The following is a 16,797-nucleotide window of genomic DNA, read 5'->3' on the forward strand; positions in this document are numbered from 1 at the left end:
TTTGGGACGAGTGCGCGATGAGCTCTTTCGACTTCCCGCTCCATAGTTGAGGGAAGATCCAGTGCGTCCCGCAGTAACTTTCCGACAAACTCCGGCATAGACGAGCCCTCCGCTCCTTCGGGAACATTGTGTATTCTGATATTTTTCTGCTGTGATCTTCCCTCCAGATCAAGCAGTTTACCTTCTTGGTGATTTAATATTTTTATTGTCTTACTCAGTATCCGTTCCACGTTTTGAACACAATCTTCCACCTTCTCAATTCGAGTCTCTGCCACCGCTATTTTTTGATTGACGCTGGTGAGCTCTGACTTAATATCACGGAGCTGCTGCTTTATATCTTTCTGGACCTCCATTATTTCTTTCAGGATTTCGAAGATATTCGCTGCTTTGCCTGAACAAGGCCCGGCAGCCGCCTCGCTAGCACGCGGTCGGGTAGGAGAGCCGCTCACTGCACTCCTCTCAGCTGCAGGCTCCGCAGGATCACTTTTTAAATTTCTGTTCTTTTTCCCCATTCTTGTCCCTCCTTTCAGTTCAAATATTTTTAAAAAAATATTAATTTGATGGGCTAACGGGGCTTAATATGCGTTTTTCCGGAGGAGCTAGTGACTTAAGCTGCCATTCTCGATGATGACGTCACTGGAAATCCCCAGGTAGTGTCTTTGCAAGACAGGTGACCCCAGCCATTATCAATACTCCTCAGAGATTGTCTCTGAAGAGTATTGTCGGGAGACCGCTTCGCTGAACACCTACGCTCTGTCCGCCAGAGAAAGCAGGATCTCCCAGTAGCCACACATTTTAATTCCCTGTCCCATTCCCATTCTGATATGTCTATCCATGGCCTTCCCTTACTGTCAAAATGAAGCCACACTTAGGTTGAAGGAACAATACCTTATATACCGGCTGGGTAGCCTCCAACCTGATGGCATGAACATTGACTTCTCTAACTTCTATTAATGCCCCTCCTCCCCTTCTTACCCCATCCCTGATATATTTAGCTTTTCTCCCCCTCCTTTTTTTTCTCTCTGCCCATCACTCTGCCTGTTCTCCATCTCCCTCTGGTGCTCCCCTCCCCCTTTCTTTCTCCCTAGGCCTCCTGTCCCATGATCCTTTCCCTTCTCTAGCTCTGTATCCCTTTTGCCTATCACCTTTCTGGCTCTCAGCTTCATTCCACCCCCTCCGGTCTTCTCCTATCATTTCACAATTCCCATTCTCCTCCTACTTTCAAATCTCTTAGTATCTCTCCTTTCAGTTAGTCCTGATGAAGGGTCTCGGCCCAAAACATCGACAGTGCTTCTCCTTATAGATGCTGCTTGGCCTGCTGTGTTCCACCAGCATTGTGTGTGTGTTGTTTGAATTTCCAGCATCTGCAGATTTCCTCATGTTTGCCAGAGATTGTCTGCCTGGCAGTAGTGGTCACATAACCAGGATTGTGATCTGCACCAGCGGCTCCCACGGCTTCGTGTGCCTGATTGGAAGGGGGAGGGCTAAGCAGGTGCTACACCTTTGCCCAAAAGTGACCTGCAGGCTAGCGGAGGGAAGGAGGGCCTCACACCTCCTTTGGTAGAGACATATCTCCATCCCGTATCCATCATTAAGGACCACCATTACTCAGGACAAGCCCTCTTCCCATTGCTACCATCAGAGAGGAGGTACAGGAGCCTGAAGACACACTCAGCATTTTAGGAACAGCTTCTTCCCCTCCATCCACCGTCAGATTTCCGAACGGTCAACAAACCCATGAAAACCAAGCTTTATTGACCTGTCTATCTACCTATCACTGTAACACAGTGATTTGTTTCTGTATTGCGCCACACTGTTGTCATGAAACAACGCTCATGATGAATGTCAGTGATAATAAACCTGAATCTGATTTTGAGCTGATTGTTGACTTCAGGAAGTTAGTTGATATGCACCGAGGAGTCGGTGGAGAGTACTGGTTTCAGATTCAATTCATCCCTCCCCAGCATCAGGAGTATCCACAGGAGGTGCAGCCTCCATCATCAAAGATCCCACCATCCAGACCATGCCATCTTCTTGCAACTCCGATCTGGAGGAGGTACAATTCCCACACTACCAGGTTCAAGAACAGTTACTTTCCTTCACCCGTTGTTCTTGAACCAACCAGCATAACCCTAATCACTGCAGTTCAGCAACACTATGGCCCCTTTGTACAGAAATGGACTTTTGTTCTAATTGTACTCCTTGTTGGGAAGGTATAAGTTATGTTTTCTTTCTCTTTCCCGTGAGGACTGTCCGTCGGGGGCCGTGTGCCTCTGATTCTGCACCCAGTCAGTTTTCCAATGCATCTTGTGCTGATGACGATAAACTCGACTCTGACAGCCATCATGGGCTGAATAAATGTAACAGTGAAAATGAAAGGGAACTCCGGATGCGGGAAATCTGAAGTAAGAACAGACAATTACGGAGTCACTCATGGTAAGCGGCGCCTGTCGGAAGGAATCAGTTAACTCAAACGTGACGTGTTCCCCTGCAGACTGATCTGGCGGGGGGAATTTCTGTCCGGGCCGGCTGTTGTTACCCGGCCGGTAGAAGACAGCGTACGGACAGCAGCGGAAGAGAGTCACAGCTGAGAGAGTCCGGCGGAGGGCCGGGTCGGCGATGGCGTCGAGCGATGTGCGGGGCGTCGGGGCGGCGGCGGCGCTGATGGAGCACCCGGCCCCGGCACAGCAGACCACCGTGCTCATGTCGTGCCGGGTGTCGGAGGGAGGTGGCGGGCAGAGCTCGGCGCTCCGTCTGCAGCTGAGCATGGAGCGGCCGGGGGAGTTCCGGCTGGGAGTGCGACACGGCGGCGGGCGGAGCCTGGTGAGGGAGCGCGGCGCGACGGGCGGAGCCTGGTGAGGGAGCGCGGCGCGACGGGCGGAGCCTGGTGAGGGAGCGCGCACTGAGATGGGCGGAGCATGGTGAGGGAGCGCGGCACGAAGATGGGCGGAGCCCGGTGAGGGAGCACGACACTGAGATGACGGAGCATGGTGAGGGAGCGCGACACTGAGATGACGGAGCATGGTGAGGGAGCGCGACACTATGGTCAGAGTCTGGTGAGGGAGCGCTGCACTGAGATGGGCGGTATGGTGAGGGAGCGCAGAACGAAGGCAAATGGAACCTGTTGAAGAAGCCCCTGGGGGTGAGGGAGCGCGGCGTGATGGGGGGAGTCTGGTGAGGGAGCGCGACACAGATGGGCGGAGCCTGGTGAGGGAGCGCGGCTCGATGGGCGATGGCAAGAGAGCGCCCGATTATGAGGGAGCGCACCACGGCAACGGCCTGGGTGATGGAGCGCGGAAATGGTCGTGCCTGCTGAGGGAGCGCCCTTTGGTGAGGAAACGTAGTATGGCTGCGGGCGGAACCTGGTGAGGGAGCGCAGAACGAAGGCAAATGGAACCTGTTGAAGGAGCCCCTGGGGGTGAGGGATCGTGGCACAGAGGCGGGCAAATCCTTGTGAAGGAGCATCTGGGGGTGAGGGATCGCAGTGTGGGAGGACAGGTGGAGCCTTGTCAGGGAGTGCAGCATTGAGCCAGGCCAAGGACTGTTCTTTGTGAGTGACTGAGACATGGCCATAGGTGGGCCAGTTGGAGACTGGTGAGAGAGTATCCCATGGTGGGTGGGGGGAGCCTGGTTCAGTAGCATATGAGTGGTCTTCGCAAGAGTGACCAGGGACTGTGGACACAGCCAGATGAGGGATCACCCCACTAGGGGAGGAGTGAACAATGGCCCCAACAGGTTGGGGGCTGCGACGGAGTGCCCCACTAGGTTGGTGCCGAGGGAACAGAGATACAGAGGCAGTGGGAGAATTCCTTAAACCCTGCCCAAATGTGATCTCTCAGTAGGGTTGGACCATACATTGGACACATTTGAAAGGAGCTGTAATTGTTACTGGAGATTTTCATCTACATGTGCAATGGATGAGAGAAACTGCCAAGAGTTATCTGGGGAGTTTACGAAGGAACCTACAGGCTATGTGGCTTTATTTATCACGTGTACATTGATGTTTCCAGTGAGGAATTGAGGGGCCAAATGGCCTAATCTGCTCCTGTATCTTGTCTGTGGAATAGCATTGCTTGCGTCTGGGAGTGTGCCGACTTCTGGCAACTGCATAGCAAACCCACAGCTCGCTAACCCTAACCCGTATGTCTGTGGGAATATTGGAGGGAACCAGAGCAAACTGGTGATTACGCTAACTGCTGGAAGGATTAATAAGAATGTTTCAATCCCCTAGGACAGGGGTTCCCAACCTGAGATCCATGCACCCCTTGGTTAGCAGTAGGAATCCATGCTATAAAAGTGGTTGGGAGCCCCTGCCCTAAGTGAATATGATGGAATTCCAGGTGCAACTTGAGGGTGAACACCACAGGACTAAAACTTCTACTTCTACAGGTCTTCTACTTAACCTTTTAATGTCTTAACTTCTATGTGTGTATTAGAGAGAATATTGTGTTGGTTAACCAGTTAACCAGTCGAGGCCAGCTGGTTAAGGCGTTTGTCTAGTTATCTGAAGGTCGCTAGTTCGAGCCTTGGCTGAGGCTGCGTATATGTCCTTGAGCAAGGCACTTAACCACACATTGCTCTGCGACGACACCGGTGCCAAGCTGTATGGGTCCTAATGCCCTTCCCTTGGACAACGTCGGTGGTGTGGAGAGGGGAGGGAGACTTGCAGCTTGGGCAACTGCCAGTCCTCCTTAAAAAAACCCTTTCCCAGGCTTGCGCCCTGGAAACTTTCCAAGGTGCAAATGCATGGTCCTTTGAGACTAACGGAGGCCTAACTGGCTAGATCACAGCCTGGTATGGAAACACCAATGCCTTTGAATAGAAAATCCTACAAAATGTAGTGGATACAGCCCAGTCCATCACAGGTAAAGCCCTCCCCACAATTGAGACAATCTACATGGAATGCTGTCGCAGGAAAGCAGCATCCATCATCAGAGACCCCCACCACCCAGGCCATGCTCTCTTCTCGCTGCTGCCATCAGGAAGAAGGTACAGGAGCCTCAGGACTCGCACCACCAGTTTCACGTGGAATCTCAGAACAATGAGGCCAGTGAATTAATGACAGTATTTACAGAAACATTAAATAAATTTTTGTACACTAGTCTTTACTGTGAGGGACACAGCAACTATCTCTAAGGATCAGATAGGCTCCTCATTCCAACAGAAGTGGTAGATGCGGGCTCAATTGTAACATTAAGAGAAGTTTGGATAAATTCATGGATGTGAGGGATACGGAGGGCTTTGGTCCAGTTGTAGGCAGAATAACAGTTCAGCATGGACTAGATGGGCTGAAAGGCCTGTTTCTGGCTGTAGTTCTCTATGAGCAATGATGTGGCCAGGACCTGAGAGGTGGGAAAAGCTCGAATAGGTTAGGACTTTATTCCCTGGAGTGTAGGAGAATGAGCGGAGATTTGATAGAAGTGTACAAAATTATGAGGGCTATGGATAGAGTAAATGCAAACAGAGTTTTTCCATTGAGGTTGGCTGAGACTACAACTAGAGGTCATGGATTAAGGGTGAAAGGTGAAATATTTAAGGGGACCATGAGGGGAAACTTCTTCACTCAGAGGGTGGTGAGATTTGGAATGAGCTGCAAGAGGAAGTGGTGGATGTGGGTTCAATTTCAACACTTAAGAGAAAATTGGATGATTACATGGATGGGAGGGGAATGGAGGGATATGGCCTGGATGCGGGTTGATGAAGCTAAGGAGAAGGTCTGTTCAGCAAGAACAAAATGGGCTGAAGGGCCTGTTTCTATTACCATACTGCTCCGTGACTCTGTTTTAAAAATTCACAGTAAATTTATTATGGAAGTACAAATATATCGCCATATACAATCCTGAGATTTGTTTTCTTGTGGGCATGTGCAATAGACCTAAAGGATAACCATAACAGAATCAATGAAAGACCACCCAACTGGGGAGTTCAACCAGAGTGCAGAAGGCACAAAACTGTGCAAATACAAAAATAAGAAACAGCAATGATAATTAAATAAAAATATTGAGAACATGAAATGAAGAGCCCTTGAAAGTGGATCCATTAGTGGCAGGAACATTGTGATGATGAGACAAGTGAAGTTGAGTGAAGTTATGCCCATTTGTTCAAGAGCCTGATGGCTGAGGGGTAATAAATGTTTCTGAACCTGGTGGTGTGAGTCCTGAGGCTCCTGTACCTCCTTCCTGATGGCAGCAGTGAGAAGAGAGCCTGACCTGGGTGGTGGGGTCCCTGATGCTGCTCTCCTGCAACAGCATTTCATGTAGACGTGCTCAGTGGTTGGGAGGGCTTTGCCTGTGATAGACCAAGCCACATCCACTACTTTTTGCAGAATTTTCTGTTCAAGGCCATTGGTGGTTCCGTACCAGGAATATATCCTCCACTACACATCTATAGAAGTTTCTAGAAGTTTTAGATGTCAAGCCAAGTCTCCTCAAATTTCTAAGGAAGGAGAAGTGCTGCTGTGCTTTTTGCAATTGCACTTACATGCCGGGCCCAGGACAGGTCATCTGAGACTTGGAATTTCACGGCACACGCCAGTGATAATAAACCCGATTCTGAATTTAAAGTTGCTGACCCTCTTCACCTCGGATCCTCCGATGAGCCCTGACTCATGGAACTTTGGTTTCCTCCTCCTGAAGTCTATGATTAGTTCCTTGGGCTTGCTGACATTGAGTAAGACATTGCTGTTACAACACCACTCAGCCAGATTTTCATTCTCCCTCCTATATGCTGACTCATCACCACCTTTGATCCAGCCTACAACAGTGGTGTCATCAGCAGGCTTGAATATGGGATTTGAGCTGTTCTTACATAGAAAGATGCAACTTGCAAATACTCCGATTGCAAGAGATACCAAAGTATTAGACAAATCACTAGAACATGATGGCTGAAGGAGGAGGAGGACCCCTCTTGCCAATCCGAACATCAGAAGTTTGGAGAGGAGGGAACTTAAGTCAGGTCCACTGTCCGGGGGGGTGGGGGGGGAGGCAGCAGCGGCTCGCTACAGTGAACAAGAGCGTTGACCAGTGGGATTGATTAGCAAGAGCAAATTAAAGGAAGGCAGGGCAAGTGCAGTGGCTGTCGTTGGAGTGGACAGAGTCAGAGTGGTGATCTTGAGACTTTAGCTCTTCGAGGCTTCATCAAAGAGAAGGTTCAGTCAGAGAAGGCAAAGGATAGAAAACCGCAAGATTTTTCATTCTCCTCTTTATATCTGCTCAACTAGGACAATAGGGTTGACAGGCAGGATAGTGAAATGCTCCTCTTTTGCAGGATGTGGGAAGGCAGGCAAACCTCTAGCGTCCCTGACAACTGCACCTGTGAGAAGTACATTGGACTGCAGCTTTAACAAACGACATTAGGGAGTTGGAACTGAACTGAATGAACTTCAGATCATTCAGGAAGCTGAGGGGGTGATAGATAGGACATATAGAGAGGTAATTACACCCAAGGTGCAGGACGCAGGAAACTGGGGGACAGTCTTCACTGTGAAGATACAGGCAGAATGGTGGAAGTTCCAGGTGTTAGGATGCATAAAGTGTGTGAAGTTACGTTAACTAGAGATAAGTTTCTTGGGAAACTGAAAGATCTGACAGTAGAAAAGTCACCTGGATCAGATGGTGTATTCCCCAGAGTTCTGAAAGAGGAGGCTGAAGAGATTGTGGAGGCATTAGTAATGACCTTTCAAAAATCACTAGATTCTGGAAGACTGGAAGATTGCAAATGTCACTCCACACTTAAAGAAGGGAGCGAGGCAGAAGAAAGGAAACTAGGCCAGTTAGTCTGACCTCAGTGATTGGAAAGGTGCAGAGTTGATTATTAAGAATGAGGTCTCAGAGGCACATGATAAAATAGGCTGTAGTCAGCATGGTTTCCTCAAGGTAAGATCTTGCCTGACAAGTCTGTTGGGATTCTTTGAGGAAATAACAAGCAGGATAGACAAAGGAGAACCTTTGATTATCAGAAGGTCTTTAGACAAGGTGCCACACATGAAGCTGCTTAAGAAGCTACGAGCCCATGGTATTACAGGAAAATTCTAGCGTGGAGAAAGCTGTGGCTGATTGGCAGGAGGCAAAGAGTGGGAATAAAGTGAGCCTTTGCTGGCTGGCTGCCGGTGACTAGTGGTGTTCCACAGGGGTCTGTATTGGGACCAACTCTTTTTACATTATATGTCAATGATTTAGATGATGGAATTGTTGGCTTTGTTCCAGATTTGGCAGATGATATAAAGAGGTGGAGGAGCAGGTAGTTTTGGGGAAGTGGGCTACAAAGTGACTTAGATTAGGAGAATAGGCATAGAAATAGCAGATGGAATAGAGTATCAGGAAATGTATGGGCTGAGAGGAAAATGGTCAGCCATGATGGAACTGTGGAACAGACTCAGGTCAAATGCTCCCATAAGTAATGGTCTAAGTAGCGATGTCCACCTCTCTTTCCAGCAGTGGAACTGCAAGCAGTTTCAAACTCCCTGGCGTGCACATCGCACACAACCTCTCATGGTCCCAGAACACTTCTGACAAAGCTCACCAATGTTTCTACTTTCTGAGGAGAGCTGAACTTCGCACATCCTTCTACCAATGTGCAGTAGAGAGCATCCTAACATGCTGCATCATTGAGTGAGACGGAAACTGAGTGGTGGATAGGAAAGCTCGACAACAGGTCGTGCAGACTGCCGAATATATCATTGGCACCAGCCTGCATCCGTACAGAAAGTGGCAACGCAGTGGAGAAACAACAAACTATCCAGAGATTGTCGACTGAAGAGATTCTGCACATGGTGGGAACTTTGAACAATATACACACAATGCTGGAGGAACTCAGCAGGTCAGGCCTCTCCCCACCCTCTTATTCTGGCTTCAGCTACCTTCCTTTCCAGTCCTGATGAAGGGGTTTGGCTTGGCACGTCGATTGTTAATTGAATTGACTGTTATTCCCCTTCAGAGACTGTCCCTGAGCTGCTGAGTCCCTCCAGCAGTTTGTGTGTGTTGCTCTGGGTTTCCAGAGAGTGGAATCACAGCAACTGGGATTACAAAGAACATTTATTGTTTTTGTAAAAATGACATCATAACCACATTTGGTTCACTGGCGTCCTAAGGCAAGGTCACCTAGAGGAGCTGGCTCCAGGCCAGCCAATTGCACTGCTTGTGACATGTTAGAAGCATCAACTCCTATTCTGACCAATTTTTATAGGAGCATCATCGAGAGTGTCCTGACCAGCTGCATCTCTGTCTGGTACTGGGAACTGCAAGGCATCTAATTACAAGTCCCTACAAAGGATTGTGAGAACTGTTGAGAGGATCATCAGGGTCTCCCTGATGCCCATCAGAGATATTTATCAGGAGTGCTGTATTCATAGGGTGTTTGTTCACTTTGTCTGTTACGACACGCACCCAACTGCGCCCGCTTCCAGGTGCTCTTAAGTCTCTGGAACATGATTAGCTGGCACAGTCTCTTTAAAGATTCAGGTCTATTCCACTAAATGGTAATCATGTTTTAGGCACCAAGAATTGAGTACTTAAAGAGCACCTGTATTGAGGTTTGGTGCTCAATTGTATGTCATACTAGTGATTTTGTCTAGTGTTTGTGTTGAGCTCAGTTCTTGATCCTAGCCTCAGATACTCCAGCATATATGTCCAAACATCCCCATCAAGGACTCCCATCACATTGTCAGGCGAGTGGTACTGTAGCATCAGGACAAAGACTTTTAGGAAACAACTTCTTCCCTCAGACCATAAGAATACTGAACTCCCTGCCACCACCCAGGTCTCACCATGTACGAAGCACCAGTAGCATTATACTGTTTACATTTTTAACTTGTGCCATAAATGCACCTTATTACTTGTTAATTTGTTTGTGGTAATATTACAATATGTGTTGTGTGTGAGTTATAGGTACCTTGGTCCGGAGGAACATTGTTTTGTTTGGTGGTAAATATGTGTACGGTTGAATGACAATAAACTGATCTTGAACTTGAACCTTCTCAAGGATAGGGTGATAAATACTGGTTGTGCCAGTGATGCCTAGATCTTAAAAAAAGTGATTAAAAAAGAATCAGGGTAGGACTTATACAATGAACAGCAGGGCGCTGAGGAGTGCGGAGGAACAGAGGGATCCATGGTTCCTCGAAGGTGGCGTCACAGGTATATAAGGACGTACAGAGGACTTTTGGCACATTTATAAGTTAGAGTGCAGGAGCTGGGATGGTATGTTATAGTTGTATAAGGTGTTGATGAGGCCTAGTTCAGTTTATCCACCCATAGGAAAGATATCAATAAAATTAAAACAGTGCAGAGAAAATTTACAAGCAGGTTGCCAGGACTTGAGGACCTCCGCTGTATTGAAAGGTTGATAGGTTTGGACTTTATCTCTGGAGATTTAGGAGAATGAGGGAGATACAAAATGATGAGGGGTATAGATAGGGTAAATGCAAGCAGGCTTTTTCCACTGAGGTTGGGTGCGATTAGAACCAGAGGTCATGGGTTGAAGGTGAAAGGTGAACATGAGGGGAACCTTGCTCACTCAGAGGGAGGTGAGACTGTGGAACGAGCTGCCAGCAGAAGTGGTGGATGCAGGTTTGATTTCAACATTTAAGAGAAGTTTGGATAAATATGTAGATGGGAGGGGAATGGAGGGCTGTACGTTAAAGGGCCTGTTTCTGTGCTGTAGTGTTCTATATTCTATATTTCCATGCTCTTTCATGAAAACTGGAAAGGTTGGAAGATAACGTAAGTTGCATAAATCACTCCAAGTGGCAAATCTGCTACTGTGTTTCCTCCTTGTGTCCTGTGGACAGCCCCTTCCACATCTTCAACATTAAGTATAAAGCAGTTCCCCTTGAATTCAAGCCCCCGCCCTGGAATTATTTTGGACTGCATCAGCCCTTCGGGATGCCTTGTACTTCTGTTGTAATCAGAAACTATCTTAAGATTTAATCTTCCTTAATGCTTCCAGACTGAGGAAGCTTATTACCTGAAAGTTGCTTCTGTGAAGATCTTCATTATGTTTATAGAAGGACGGCATAATTTTCATTTTATTAATGAGCCATATCTGAATAAACATTGAATCTGTTTCTATCTCTTGAGGAGTGTCCTTCTGGATATGTCTTTGTGTGGGTGGCAAACTGTCTAATTTTTTGAAGATGAGGCTTTATAAGACATTAGTCAGTCAACTCTTAAAGTATTGTAAGCAGTTTTTGTCCCTTTATCTGAGAAAAGATGTGCAGGCTTTGGAGAGAGTCCAGAAGAGGTTCATGAAAATGATCCCAGGGATGAGGGGATTAATATATGGGGAGCATCTGATGGCTCTGGGCTTGTATTCACTGGAGTTCAGAAGGCGGAGGGATCTCATTGAAACCTATTGTATATTCAAAGGCTTAGACAGAGTGGATGTGGAGAGGATGTTTCCAATAGTGAGGAGTCTGGGACCAGAGAGCACAGCCTCAGAATAGAGCAGGGGTTCCCAACTTTTTTTTTATGCAGTGGATCCTGACCGTTAGCTGAAGGGTCCCCAATTTGGGAACATCAAAAGGCGTCAAAGGTTACAGGAAGAAGGCAGGAGAATAGGGTTGAGAGGGGTAATAAACCAGCCATGATGGAATGGCAGAAGAGATTCGATGGAAGAAATGGGTTAATTCTGCTCCTGTGTTGTATAGTCTGATGGTCTTCTGTAAGGAGACATGAGAAAAGCATATGAACTGTTCCTCCAAAGTAGTCCTTTGAACCTAGACTTCTAAACACTTCCTAAATATTTTGAAGTAAATGTACTACCAAAGTATGTAATTAAACACTTACAGCAAGAGTACATATGCTCAGTGGCCACCTGTATACCTGTTCATTAATGCAAAGATCTAAAAAGCACGCAGACATGGTCAAGAGGTTCAGTTGTTGTTCAGACCAAACATCAGAATGGGGAAGAAATGGGATCTAAGAGACTCTGACTGTAATGGAATGATTATTGGTGCCACACAGGATGGTTAAAAAAGAGAAAACTAAGGGTTGAGTGCAGATAAGTCAAGTGCAAAAGAGAGAAAGGTTACGAGATTTTAAAGGCACAATGGGTGTAAGGGCATTTTATCTGAATGCCCGTAGTATTCGTAACAAGGTCAGTGAACTTGGCACAAATCAGTACAAGGGTGTACAATTTAGTGGCCATTACAGAGATGTGGTTGCAGGGTGGAGAGGATTGGAAGTTAAATATCCAAGGATATCAGGTAATATGGAAGGATACGTAGGAAGGTAAGGGACGTGGGTAGTGCTCTTAATTAAAGATGAGATCAGGGTGATAGTGAGAGATGATATAAGATCAAAGAAACAGAATGTGGAGTCCATCTGGGTAGAGATTAGGAATAGTGAAGGGAAAGAAATCACTGGTGGGAGTTGTCTATCGGCCACTGAGTAATAACATTACAGTGACACAGACAATAAACAGAAATATCTGAGGCATGTAAGAATGGCACAGCAGTTATCATGGGGGCTTTAACTTGCACGTAGATTGGGTGAATCAAGTTGGTCAAAGCGGTCTTGAAGAGATCTTCAGAGAAAGCGTGTGTGATAGCTGTTTTTGAACAGCATGTTACTGAACTTACAAGGGAACTTGCTAGCTTAAATCTGGTCCTGTGCAATGAGACAGGTAAAATTAGCAATCTTGTACTTGGGGAGCCTCTTGGAAAGGGGTGATCACAGTATGATTGAATTTCTCATACAAATGGAGGATGCAATAGTTCAATGTAAAACCAGTGTATTATGCCTCATCAAAGGAGACTACAATGGGATGAGGGAGGATTTGGCTAGTGTAGGCAGGCTATTTGGTGGGACGATTGAGGAACAGTGGAAGACTTTCAAAGAGATTTTTCACAGTACTCAACAAAAGTACAGTATATTCCAGTTATAAGTAACGGTGGGGAGAGCCAGCCTTGGATAAGAAAGGAAATAAAAGAAGGCAGCAAACTAAAATCTCATGCATACAAAGTTGTAAGAGTAGTGAGAAACTGGAAGATTGGGAAAACTTTAAAAAGCATCAAAGAACCACTAACTGAACAATAAAGGAAGATAGATTATGGAAAAAAAGTAGTACAAAAGATAAAAACATAGTAAAAGTTTTTATAATTATATAAAGCAGAAAAGGGTGGCTGAAGTGACTGTAGGTCCTTGAAGGACGAGAAGGGGAATTGATGTTGGGTAATGAGGAAATGGCAGAGGCTTTGAATGACTATTTTGTGTTGATCTTCATGGTGGAGGACACATTTATCATGCCAAAGAGAGATGTTGTGGATGCGATGGGAGGTGAGGACCTCGATACAATAGCTATCATTAAAGAGGTAGTGCTGAGCAAATTTGTGGGCCTAAAGGTAGACGTTCCCTGGTCCTGATGGAATGTATCCCAGGGTACCAAAAGAAATGACAGAGGTTATAGTAAAAACACAAAATTGCTGGCAGAACTCAGCAGGCCAGACAGCATCTATGGGAGGAGGTAGTGACGACGTTTTGGGCCGAAACCCTTTATAGGATGAAGGGTTTTGGCCCAAAACGTCGTCACTACCTCCTCCCATGGATGCTGTCTGGCCTGCTAAGTTCTGCCAGCATTTTGTGTTTTTATTTATTTCCAGCATCTGCAGATTCACTCGTGTTGCCACAGAGGTTATAGTAGGGGCTCTGGTGATAATTTACCAAAATTCCCTGGACTCTGGACAGGTCCCGGCAGATTGGAAGATGGTGAATGTCACACCACTGTTCATAAAGGATGTAGGCAAAAGGCAGGTAAATATAGGCCAGTCTGTTTAATGTCTGTAGTTGGTAAAATGCTTGAAGCTATCATTAAAGAAGAAATAATGAGGCATTTGGGAAGAAATTGATCCGTCAGGCAGACACAGCATGGATTCAGCAAAGGCAGGTCCTGTTTGACAAACTTACTGTTCTTTCAGGACATAACAAGCACAGTGGATAGAGGGGAACAATTGGACATTATTTACTTGGATTTCCAGAAGGTCTTCGATAAGGTGCCACATAAAGGCATCCATAAGATAAAGATGCATAGGGTTGGGGGTGATGTATTAGCATGGATAGAGGATTGGTTAACTAATAGAAAGCAGAGAGTTGGGATACATGGGTGTTACTCTGGTTGGCAATCAGTAGTGAGCGGTGTGCCGCAGGGGTAGGAGCTGGGTCCACAACTGTTCACGGTATATATTAACGATTTGGAAGAGGAGACCAAGTGTAGTGTATCTAATTTTGCTGATGACACTAAATTGAGTGGAGAAGCAAATCGTGCAGAAGATACGGAGAGTCTGCAGAGAGAGAGATAGATAGGTTAAGTGAGTGTGCAAGGGTCCGGCAGATGGAGTACAATGTTGGTAAATGCAAGGTCATCCACTTTGATGGGAAAAATGGGAGATCAGATTATTAATTAAATGGTAAAAAATTGCAGCATGCTGCTGTGCGGAGGAACTTGGGAGTGCTTGTGCATGACTCACAAAAGGTTGGTTTGCAGGTGCAGCAGGTTATCAAGAAGTCATGGGATGTTGGCCTTCATTGCTGGAGGGAATAAATTTAAGAGCAGGGAGGTTATACTGCAATTGTACAGGGTACTTATGAGGCCGCACCTGGAGTACTGTGTGCAGCTCTGATCTCCATACTTGAGGAAGGATACACTGGCTTTGGAAGCGGTGCAGAGGAGGTTCACTAGGTTGATTTCAGGTATGAGCTGGTTAGACTGAGGAGAGATTGAGTCACCTGGCTACGTCCACACTACGCCGGATAAATCCGTAACCGAAGCTTTTTCTCTTTATTTTTACCCTCCGTCCACACTAAAACGGTGTTTTTGTCCCCTGAAACCGGAGCTTTTCAGAAACGCTTTCCAGGGTGGGTATTTTTGAAAACGCTGCTCGGGCAGATCAGTGTGGACGGGGTAACCGGAGACTTTTGAAAACGCTTGTCAGACGGCAGCACGCTATTTAATTGTTTTCTTGAACGCAACCTAACAATTTCAGAACAGACAGCAACGAGACTGAAGCCAGAAGAGTTAGAAATGTACTCACCAAATACTTTGACCCATAACTTACTGAATAAATAAGTATACTCACTTTGCCCTGTTTTCTGTCCTTGCTCATATGAAGGTGGTTTACCTATTTATGCAAGTACTTCTCTGACAATAGATGTGTAACAGCCTAATGTAACATTGTATGGAAATACAAGATAACACTGATGCAGACATGTTTTATACATTTAACAAGGTGCTTTATTAACGCAACAGAGTTAGTCAGTTTTTCAATGTTCATCGTCAGCTGGGTCATACAGTCCGTGAACTCCCTGTCGGTTGCCTCCATACACTCTAGTATTTGTTTTTTTTAGTTTTAAGTTCTCCTGCGCGAGAGCCAAGGAGAACTTAAGTCTTTAAAGTTTTTCTAGTTTGTAATTACACAAATGCACACTTTTACGGCGAGACTCGACACCAAGCATGTCTCTTGTTTTTGGTAGATGTGTCCTGCACATGCACAGCAGGAAGAGATTCGCCGAAATCTCCGTTTCAGTGTGGATAGAGATATTTTCAAAAACATAGTGTGGACGCCTATCATTTTTACGTGAAACCGGCGTTTTCAAAATTATTCGGACTAGTGTGGATGTAGCCTCAGAAGGATGAAAGGAATGAGGCAGGAAGGTTGTTCCCACTGGTAGGTGAGACTAGAATTATGGGACATAGTCTCAAGATTCGGGGGAGTAGATTTAGGACGGAGATGAGGAGGAACCGCTTTTCCCAGAGAGTGGTGAATCTGTGGAATTCTCTACCCAATGAAGCAGTGGAGGCTGCCTCAGTAAATACATTTAAGACAAGATTGGATAGATTTTTGTATAGCAGGGGAATTAAGGGTTATGGGAAAAAAGTGGATGGAGATGAGTCCATGGCCAGATCAGCCACGATCTTACTGAATAGCGAAACAGGCTTGACAGGTCAGATGGCCGACTCCTGCTCCTATTTCTTATGTTCGAGTATCTCAGAAACTGCTGATCTCCTGGGATTTCCAAAAATAGTCTGTATGGAGAATGGTGCAAGAAACGAAACATATCCAGTGAGTGGCAGTTTAGTGGGTGAAAATGGCTTGTTAATGAGAGAGAGCAGAGCAAAATGGCCAGACTGGTTCAAGCTGACAGGAAGATGACAGCTACTTAAATCACCAATGGTGAGCCGAAGAGCATCTCTGAACGCTCAATACATCGACCCTTGATGTACATGGGCTACAGCAGCAGGAAACCACATTGGTCTTAATAAAACCCAATGAAGGCCACTCAGTGTAAGTAAACAGTGCAAAAGAGGAACAGAGAGGTAGTGTTAATGAACAGTTCAGAGATCTGATGGTGGGCGAGAAGAAGCTGTTCTTACAATGTTGAGTGTGTGTCTTCAAGCTCCTGTACCACCTCCACAGTAGTAGCAATGAGAAGACGGCATGTCCAGGGTGATGGGGGTCCTCAATGCCTTTTTGAGGCATCGCCTTTTGACGATGTCCTCTGTGCTGGGGAGGTTAATGCCCATGATGGAGCTGGCTGAGTTTACATTCCTCTGCAGAGTATAGGCCCTTCAGCCCAGGATGTTGTGCCAACCTTGTAACCTACTCTAAGATCAATCAGAGCTTGAAAGTTCTTTCAAAATTGACGTCTGTGCTTTCATTATAGCTTTACTTCCATCTCCTGATTGTGGTTTCTATTCCTCAAGAGCACTGCTTAGCAAACAGTGGTAAACTGGTTTCTCTCACTAGAGAAAGGCTCCCCGCTCGTAGATTGTGGAGTGCTAAACTTCCAGCTGAGCGGGGAGAGT

At 46.2% G+C, this 16,797-nt stretch overlaps 1 protein-coding gene across 6 annotated transcripts in view; it reads left to right on the forward strand.

Annotated features, from left to right (window-relative positions):
• Positions 1–2,547: 2,547 nt before the first annotated feature.
• Positions 2,548–16,797, forward strand: part of shrprbck1r (sharpin and rbck1 related) — a 90,589-nt gene continuing 76,339 nt past the window's right edge. Inside the window, exon 1 of one of the 6 annotated variants that reach the window (XM_059971591.1) lies at positions 2,548–2,823. In XM_059971591.1, coding sequence (XP_059827574.1) covers positions 2,620–2,823 — 204 coding nt within the window. In that variant the 5' untranslated portion in view covers positions 2,548–2,619. Of the gene's footprint in view, positions 2,888–16,797 lie in introns of all 6 variants that reach the window. The other 5 variants (XM_059971589.1, XM_059971590.1, XM_059971593.1 and 2 more) reach the window with 5 other exon arrangements.

Source organism: Hypanus sabinus, chromosome 6, assembly GCF_030144855.1.
Source record: "Hypanus sabinus isolate sHypSab1 chromosome 6, sHypSab1.hap1, whole genome shotgun sequence".
NCBI classification, from domain to species: Eukaryota; Metazoa; Chordata; class Chondrichthyes; order Myliobatiformes; family Dasyatidae; genus Hypanus; species Hypanus sabinus.